Source organism: Acanthisitta chloris, unplaced genomic scaffold (assembly GCF_000695815.1).
Source record: "Acanthisitta chloris isolate BGI_N310 unplaced genomic scaffold, ASM69581v1 scaffold21146, whole genome shotgun sequence".
NCBI lineage: Eukaryota > Metazoa > Chordata > Aves > Passeriformes > Acanthisittidae > Acanthisitta > Acanthisitta chloris.
This window is the reverse complement of record NW_008677805.1, coordinates 1-9,381: the sequence shown is the minus strand read 5'-3', so window position 1 is coordinate 9,381 and position 9,381 is coordinate 1. Positions and strand designations below refer to the sequence as shown.

Genomic DNA, 9,381 nt, shown 5'->3' with positions numbered 1-9,381 from the left:
CTCGGAGAGGTGGTGCCCTGGGGCACAGACAGCACCGCGCCGTGTAGCGGTACCCCCTGACAGACACCCTGTGTAGGTGGTGTTCCCCCTGTGCAGAGACAGACACCCTGAATAGGTGGTACCTCACCTTATAGAGGGAGCACCTTGCTGTGCAGGTGTTAACCCCCCCATGGGGACAGATACCCGGTGTAGATGTTATACCCCCTGTATAGAGACAGACACCCTGAATAGGTGGTACCCCACCTTACAAAGGGAGCACCTTGCTGTGTAGGTGGTACCCCCTCAGAGACAGACACCCTGTGCAGTTGGTATTCCCCCTTATAGAGGGAGCACCTTGCTGTGTGGGTGTTAACTCCTCCCTGGAGACAGACACCCTGTGTAGGTACCCCCAGTGTAAAGACAACTCCCTCTCCCCATATAGACAACCCCAGCGTGGAGACACACACACTCCACACCTGGTTTAGGAGGTTCCCCTCAGTGCAGAACCAGACCTGTCCCTTTCCTATAGGTACCCCCAGACGTGCCCAGGCAGTTATGGGGCTGTGCTGATGCTCCTGGGCCAGGGGAGCAGGTTTTGGGCTGATTTGTGCCGCGGGTTCCTACTAATAGTCCCGTGTAGATTTTAGGCTTCTCAACCCCGCCGGGGAGGCTCTCCATGATGGCTTTCATCCTCAATGCACTCACCTGGTAAGTCTGCAGCTAGCTGGAGCACCTGCATCTTGTCCTTTCGTAATGTTAAGCTGTAAGAGAACGCAATGTGATGTATTGCCTCTCTCTAAGCTTCTCCCGAAATCCCTGTTGAGCATGTCTGCTGAGGGCAGTTGGGAACTGCTGACTCCTGGCTTTTTAGAACCTGGAAAGTCATTTCACTTTGCTGCCTCAGTTTCCCAGCTGGGAATGAGATTTGCTTCTGTGAGAAATTTTACTGCAAGTTACAGTTAGTGGATCTCACCAAACACTGTGATCTGCAAGCATTAATGAATTTTGCCACTGCCCAGAGATTACTGGGGGAGATGGTTTAATAATTCCTGCCTAAAATCTCATTTCCCTGCTATCATGTAATTAAAAAGCTGTAAGCATGTAAGCCTTGCTGCAGCAGCCAGGAGAGAGGGCAAAAATAACCTGCTCTTAAAGTATTTGAACATGTTTTAAAACAGCTAAATAATCAGCACTGATAACTGTTGCTGCACCCCATTTTCCACAGCTCTGGTGCTGTTTGTTAATCCCTTGTCTTTACTTTGCAGTGCTCTAGCCTTGCTGTACTTCATCCGCCGAGGGAAGCAGTGCCTGGATTTCACAGTCACAGTCCACTTCTTCCACCTCCTGGGCTGCTGGATTTACAACTCCCGCTTTCCCTCCACGCTGACGTGGTGGCTGGTGCACATCGTGTGCACTGCCCTGATGGCTGCCATCGGGGAGTACCTGTGCATGAGGATAGAGCTCAGGGAGATCCCCCTCAATTCCGCCCCCAAATCCAACGTATAGACTCGCCCTGGCAACAACATGCTGCGTTATGTCATTGTTTCCAGCACAAAGTGCATCTAATGCCTCAGAATCATCCCTGAAGAAGCACAGCAGGCCTGTTCAGACTTTGTTATTAATGGTTTACTTTGGACCTCGGTGACTGCATGAGAGTGAGCATCTCCTCTGGCATCAGCCGACGACAGGGGAGGAGCAGAAGTTTATTTTGTTAACACAAAGCATTAATATGACTGTTTGGAGAGTGTGCCCTTAAACTCTTCACTCATGAGACTGTTAAAAGCCAGGTAGCAGAACTTAGTGTGTGAGGAGCATCTGGAATTCACAACGTGGGAGTGCCCTGTATGGGTCATGCAATGGTCAGCAATTCCTGTGGGAGCTGGCACGGTGAGCAGCAGGGCTGGGAGCTGCTGCTTCCGACCTGTGACTTGTTTGGGCTTTGGCTTGGGAAAAAGAGTCAAGGAAGTGAGTGGATGGGGAGAAGGAAAATAGTTGTACTTACCTGAATCACCAGCTGAGACACTAAATAACCTATATCATTAGATGGGTTTGTTTGCTGTATCCGTGTTTGATACATAGACATGACAGACAGCAGTTTGCTGGAGAAATCTTTTGTAATAATAAAAATACTATGTTGCTGTGAGTGTGTCACGGCTCTCCTGGGAAGCTGAGCACTTCGAGGAACACCACGAGTGTCTGTATCATGGCAAACAGAAGGATGCAGCCAGACAACACCTGGCTGTGGGATGCCCAGTGTCTGGGGCACATAAAATTTCCTACAATAAACATTTCATACCTCTGCTCTGAATGGAAGGCATCAGTGAGTGCTGTCTTGGGAAGTCAGTGGGCATAATCCTGCTTCAGGAGGGGTGTCAGCAGTCCAGGGTCTCCACAGCATGAAGCTGGAGCTGTATGGGGAAACCTGGGAAGGTGTCCTGGAGCTGTGCTGCTCCCACTTGTCTGGGTCTTCCCAACAGGCTTCAGAAGTCCAGCAACAGACCTGGCCTGGCAGAGGTGATGTTAAATGAGAGACTGGTGGTATTTCTCACAATAACAGGCTGTGTCTTTATTTAGGGGCATTTCAAATCAACATCACCTGTGGGCAGGCAGGGACACCCCCTCCTGCTGAGGGGCCAGAGCTGGGTGGTTCCTCCAGTCCCACAGCCCAAGAAAGCAAACCCACATCCTGCCTGGTTTCCACTGAGGGATGTCTGGTTTGTGCAATCCCAAACAAGGGCAAAGCCAGTTCTGGAGCCAGATTCTTCCTCCTGTGCAGCACCTTGCTGCTGTACCTTCCCTCTGTATGCTAATATTTGTGTTCATTTGCGTAAGTTATTTGCTCGTTCATCTCGTTGAAAAGTGGTGGGATGATGATGTGAGATACAGAAACTGATAAACTCTTTGATGCTGCTCTTTTGACTCTTGTTACTGGGGAGCTGAGCTGTATTTCAATCCCTCACATTCACATTCAGGCACTGTAAGTTGAGGCAGGATAACATCCTGCTGCTTTACATACTTGGCAGATCTGCCTCGGAGGAGGATTTCTGTCTAAACAAATGTAAACAGCACATTTTATATTCTGGGATTTCACCAGGAGCCCTTCCTGACCAAACCCCTGTGAGCAGAGTTTCAAACAGCAGCAGCCTTTCAGAGGGAAGAGTTTACACAAGTGTTTTTCTGGGCTGCAGCCAGCCTGGAGGTCACTTCCTAGGGCTGCCCCTGCAGCTCTGCTGTGCAGGCAGCAAGACAGTCCATCCCTTCTCATTTCATAAGGATACTTGCCTTTCTCCCAGTCACCTCAGCCTGGATATAAACTGGTCTCCAGTAGGTGCCAGTATCTCCCTCAGAAAGGAGCAGGGAGTGTGCGTGCGGTTGGGATCGGGGCACAGAGCAGCTCTGCCTCCGGGTGACAAGCACTGGGGTGGTGTCAGTCATATTTTAAGACTCCTTCAGGGTCATTTTGTCCTCTTCTGCTTTTGTTGCTATTCTTGAGTTAAAAACACCCCAGTCCTGCAGGGACAGGGAAGGTCTGCAGGTTTGTTTCAAGGCTTCACACCACATCAAATCACAGTGTGAACTGCTGTGCTCTTCAGGGATGGTCTTAAGGCAAGTGGGAGCTAGAAGACTAATTACAGTGAATATAAGAGCAAGGAGGGAAAGCCACATTATTCCAGCTAAGCCCAGAGTTGCTGTGAGCCTGTATTAGCAAAGGTGCTACCTTTGATCCCCTGCAAGAACAGAGGTGAAGACTTTGGACCAAGGAACACTTCAAGCCCTTTCTGTGTACACAAGATATGCTGTAACTGCTTCAGCAGCTTCCCTGGGGGGTGAAATCTGGGTACAGCTTTGTAACTGGAGAAACTCAGAGCAAGGCCACGAGAGGAATCCTTGACAAAAGTGATTGAATGCTGAGGCTGCAGGACATCCCATCAGCTGCACTGCATCAGCATGAAGTGTGCTGTAGGATCAGAAATGCTTTCTGAAAGGCTGCTGACTGCCTAGGAGAACTGAATCCCTGTATTACTTCTTTCAAAAGGAATTCTGCTATAATTGTCCTAGTCATAGGGGAAGTTCTGCTAAAAATGAAATATTGATTGAGGAAACTCATCACTCCCATACTGTGAGACCTAATTTTCTCTCACATGCTTTCAGTCAGATTTAGAAGCACCTTTGGCTTTAAAAAAAAAAATCTGCTCCATCTCAGAACAGTGGCAGATGGTCTTTGTTTCTTAATGAATCTTTGGGGGTTTTGTGTGCAATAGTTGAGGGATTTGCTTCCAGGGAAGATATGTCCCAACACCTGCTCCTCTCAGAGGCAGTGGCAATGTCAGCCAGCCATTTGCATCCATGGTTTTGCAAAAAGAAGACCTCTTGAAGATCTAAGACTTTTACCTTCCCTTTCCCCAAAGCTGTTTAAAAGTAGAAAATTTTAACACAGAGGAATCGCCAAATTCAAAGAGAACAATGTAAGGGCTGTGGGGTTGTGGGGGGGGGCTGTGCTTATATGTTTTCCTAAAGGCATTAATACCTGTTTAAACAGAGAGCAGATTCAGGATTTGGAGCCAAAAGACTCCAGCCTTGTTTGTACATGACACCCACCTGCTTCAGCCTTCCCCACATAGAAACCACAGGCAGGAGAAGAGGTACAGAGAGGGGGGAACAGGATCAAATAGCATACACTGCTGTTGGAGCAGAATAAGAAGAAAAAATAAGCATTTGAGTGGTTCATTCCAGGTTTTGCTGTGCTCTAGTTTACCCTAAGGCTTTGTGCCCCAGATGCTGAGTACTGAGTATGTAACAGCTCTGGTCTGTAGAAAGCCAAGGTGCACTGAGGTGCTGTCTGAACACCAGCTGCTCCTCCCTGACTTATTTCTTGGAATTTGCCTCAATTCATTTGTTCCCTCCTGCTGCTGCAGGAAAAAACGGTTGAGTGATAGTGAAGGAAAGAGGAAGAACACATGAATGCCAAAGGAGAGCAGCATGACCCAAAACTTCCCTTGCTGTAGAAGTTTGCCCACTGCCTGTAATGCATCCAGTGGGATCTGTGGAGCTGGCAGGGCCCTGGATCCCCTGCTCACCCTGTAAAGCACATACCCCACTAGTTACAGCTCCATGGCCTTGTGCAGCCAGGTAGGGCACAGACCTCCACCAGCATCCTTAAAGCAGACTGCCTTGGACTGCCCAATAATATTGCTGTGTTTTGCTAACATAGCCAGAAGACACTTGCAGACACCTTCCTGTTGCACATACTGCCATGCCTGTACTGAAGCTGCAAAACAACACTCTGAGCTGCAAAGGAGACAAGAGGAGACCGTGCTGTAGTGTAAGAGCCAGGACAAACAACTTGTACCATGCTGGAGGCTCTACAACAAACTTTAATACTCTGGAATTAGACACTGCTATCCACAGAGCTGCTTACAGGTACCTTGGGGAAAGCTTTGAAGCAGAAGGGTTGCTATAATTACCTTTTCTCCTGCTAGCTTGACACTCCCTCTCCCCCCAAATATTTTTGACCTCTATGTCCTTAGAAAAGGGATCTACACATAACACAGGAGTTACTCAGGAATCCAGATGTGTGCAAGAGAAGTCATGCAACTGTGATTGTTTTTCAGCAGGGGTTTCATCACATCCTCAAAGGAGAAAGACCAGTACCAGGCAGTAAAGTCTCCCTTCTGCCTGTGACAGGACAGACACCATCCCTGCACCTCACAGAGCAGGAATAAAAACATCCATTTGCGTTTTCAGTGCCCAAATCCAAAACCTGGAGAGTTGATCTGGTGCAAAGCGTCAGCAAAGTAAACAGGCTTCCTTCCAGTAGCCATAGAAGAGTGCAAAGGAATCCAGCGTTCATCATATTTCCAGAACTGATCATTTTCCCTCAAATCCTCTGCCCTGTATCTACAAGTTCCCAAATTCTCCAGACAGCCAGATCTGCCCCTGTGCCTTGAGGCAGAAGGGAACAGGACTATTTCCAAGTTACAGAGAAATGGCAACACTCAGGAGATACTGCTGATCTTTTCCATGTCCTAACAGGTGCAGGATGGAGCCAAGTGTTTCTGAGATCCACACAGTGTATTCCTCAGGTTTGGAAAAATGACCAGGAAGGTGCCATGGCACACGCTGCTGCTGCCTTTGCTGTGATACTCACAGTGTTGCAGATTATAAGTTCAGCCAAGTGACGATGAGAGGGATGCTGAGGATGGAAATGTTGGGAACGTGGGTCCAGGCAGAGCTTTGGGCCATGCTGGGGCTGCAGAGGTCGAACAAGCTGCCTTGAAATCTGTTTTTTTGAGACTCCCTTCTTAGCATCTCCCAGACAGCCACTGCTTCCTTCTGGCACTCCCAGAGCGCTGTCAGGGCACAGGTGTGGAATTCATCCCAGTACCTGCAGCCAGGAGAGACACCACACCATCAGTTCCTTTGCATTCCCACAGTGCTGGGATGGCAGGCAGAGCCTCAGAGCAGCAACACCCCCTGTGTTTTGTACAAGTTGTCCAGACTATTCATCCCCTCCATTGTCTGCCAGAGCATCTTGACTAAAACTCCAAACCTCAAAACACTAAATTATTTCATGACTTTTTTTTTTTTCTTTCTCTGAAAGTCAATAAAATCCATTATTTGCCATCAACAAATGTTTCCCTTCAGCACTGAGCACCCTGAGTATCTCACACAGGCTACAAACAAAGGCCTAGCATGTCTCATTCATCGCTTTCCTCAAGCTTTCTCCAGGCTGAGTCAAGGACAAACACGAGTACAAAGCATGGAGAAGGACAACAGCTCATGCAGACTGTCACAGCTTTAGCTGAGATATGGGCAGGGGCAGGAGGAGTTGTTCACTGTGTTCTCATTAGAATTATCTCCATTTGTCTGCTGGGTATTACCTGCAGGAGTAGAAGCTCTTCAGTGGAAAGAGGCTTTTGGGGAGCACCAGAGGAAAACAACAAGACAGGCAAAGATAACCCAGTCCTGTTGGGAATAAACCAGGAGCTGCTCACTGAAGGCACCCTCAGCCACCTTCCCTGCATACAGCAACCTGGATTTTATTTTCATTTTCAGATCCAGAACTAGAACCAGACAGGGAAAAGCCTCAGCAGAAACGAGGCTGAAAACCACAGTCTCAGAGAAGATTCCCCTAGGAAGGGCACAGTGACACCAGCCCTGCTCTGGGACAGGGAGGGCACCCACAGCCTGGCTGCTTCTGTGTCCTTCCAAGCATGTCTATAAGTCCCAACACAGCTGAATTCACAGTCAAGGTCTCTGGTTTGTAGGTACAAACTCACCAGATAAAGCTGCAGGAGCCAAAAATTCTCAGCAAATGCCATAGGAACGTCTGGAAGCGGTTCCTCTCCAAAACAAAAACTTCACCAAGGGACAGATAAGGCTCTATGCCACTATTTCAACTAACCCTCCCCCATTACTTCTTTCAAAGAGAGTTTCTTATACCTGAAAGGTAAATCTTCACCCTGAGTCTCAGCCAGCTTCTCAGCCTCTGCCAGCTTCCAGCACCAAGTGCTCTGCATCCCCAGGCACCCTCCTGCCCTCCCCTCCACCTCAGTTCTGCTGCCCTGCCCCACATGTGCTGGGGCTGGGCACCACCTCCTGCCCCCTGCAAGCTGGGGACTGCCTACAGGACAGGAGCAATTGCTGTCACTTTCCCCATGTCTGCCAGCACAGCAGGCATATGTGCCACCCCTCAGGAAGGGGATGCAGCCCAGCTGACTGAGCAGGGACCCTGTGCACTGGAAGGGGACAGCCCAGTATTGTCCGAGTTCCGTGCTGGAGATGACACCTTGTGCACACAAGCGAACCTGAGCACTTTGCTTACTTAGTCTTCCTACCAGGGCTTACGTCAGAACACCAGCTGTGAGGGAGTTCATTAAACCGATTCACTGTGGCAGAATAAACGTCCCCAGATAATGAGAAAAGCTGGTGCCAACCCAGGCAACCTCCAGCACTCGCTCCCGAGCTGCAGCAGCAGGAGGCAACTCTGCCAGGTGAGAGTTAAACCTGGCCCATGTCTTCAGGCAAAAGAAGGCTGAGGGAAGGTGGAGATGGCAGTTCCTGCCCAGTTCTGCTTTCAGCTGGGATGGCAATTCCCAGTGTTTCACCCTTCACAGCCTCCATCTGCTCGTGCAGGCAGGAGGCTGAAACGTGACTTGCACGGCTGTCTCTGGGGCAGCACCACGCACAGAGCTGACACACCACCAGCCCCCACAGCAGCTCCTGGCTCTGCATCCATCTCCCACCCGCACTCCTGGAGAGAGGACCATGGCACCAGGAATGCAAACAGTGGCGGGTAAGGCTGAAGGTCAAAGGCAAATAGTTTAGAAATATTTCCTGGCAGGAAGCTGGGACATCAACTTTCTCCTCCAGGCACAGCAAGCCTGGCTAGCAGTGCAGCAGGACCAGAAGAAGCTGGCATGCCCCTGAAGGTGCAGAGCCCCCACCCTGCCAGTGGGGAAGATCCCAGGCCTTGTTCTGTGATAGTTACTGTCCCAGAGCAATAAGAAAACCTAACCTCACATGTTTCACATGAGCTTCAGCAAAGGAATTGCCCTTCCAGCAGTATGAGCTGGGCTGCCTGCTCAGCTGTCTTCTAGTACCAGGAAGCCTCATTTAAAAACAAAAAAAAAGTATCAACTACTGTCCAAGCTAGAGCAGTTCCAACCCAGCCTTAGGCACATCCTAGAGAAGTTGTTCATCCTGAGCCAGGCTGTCTCCTGGAGAAAGGAGAATACAGAGCAGGTCACAGCCTGCGGGGTGGTTTCCAGCAGCTTGGAAAGCCTTACCCGCAGGGCACTCAGCCCTCCACCTTGCTCTGCCAGGTTTCCACTGCCCCCAGGCACCTGGATTTTCCCTTCAATGCTGCCTGCATTTCCTCGTAACTCTTGTTCACTCCCCACTACTCGCTGCTGGGGACATGGAGCTGCCTCCATTTATCTCCACAAACATTTTACTTCCACCTTGCCACTTCTGCTCGTCTGCTTTTTTAAGCAGACCTTTCCCCAAATCTGCCCAACAGCACCCCTCATTACCCAGCTCTTCCTCAGTTCTGCTCAAGTTAATGAGGTTAACGTCCTCCTAACACCGTCATCTTGATGCATCACAACAAACTCAGGAAAAGAAGGGCTGGGGCAAATCCTGGGGCCCTACTCACCTGCAGACTCGGCGCAGTCCCTGCTGCTCGATGCCCTCCTCCTCCTCGTACGTGTCCATGCTGTCCCCCAGCTTAAGGACGCAGTCCGAGAGGCCCCGGTAAGCGTCTTTTTTGCTGCCAGTATCCCGGCCAGGTGCCCTGCCAGCAGCGGAGGGTGAAGTGAGCACCAGCACCTTTGGGGACGGAGCCCACCCCCGCCCGGGGCTGCCCCGGCCCGACGAGCAGCCCCTTCCACCAGGACGGCC

General features: G+C 50.1%; 2 protein-coding genes across 2 annotated transcripts; one reads left to right on the top strand and one right to left on the bottom strand.

The window, feature by feature from the left end:
• The first annotated feature begins 623 nt into the window (after positions 1-623).
• SYS1 (Sys1 golgi trafficking protein) lies at positions 624-2,287 on the top strand. The gene is made up of 2 exons (XM_009076664.1): positions 624-687; positions 1,245-2,287. Exons 1-2 carry the CDS (start codon positions 656-658, stop codon positions 1,483-1,485), a joined length of 273 nt encoding a protein of 90 aa, XP_009074912.1. The 5' UTR covers positions 624-655; the 3' UTR covers positions 1,486-2,287.
• A 3,851-nt stretch (positions 2,288-6,138) lies between these two features.
• On the bottom strand, positions 6,139-9,274 carry LOC103804075 (neuritin-like; the record flags this gene model as incomplete). Its single annotated transcript, XM_009076665.1, has 2 exons — positions 6,139-6,364; positions 9,137-9,274. Coding segments are annotated over 2 exons (364 nt in total), but the record flags the coding sequence as incomplete, so codon positions are not given.
• Positions 9,275-9,381: the final 107 nt, after the last annotated feature.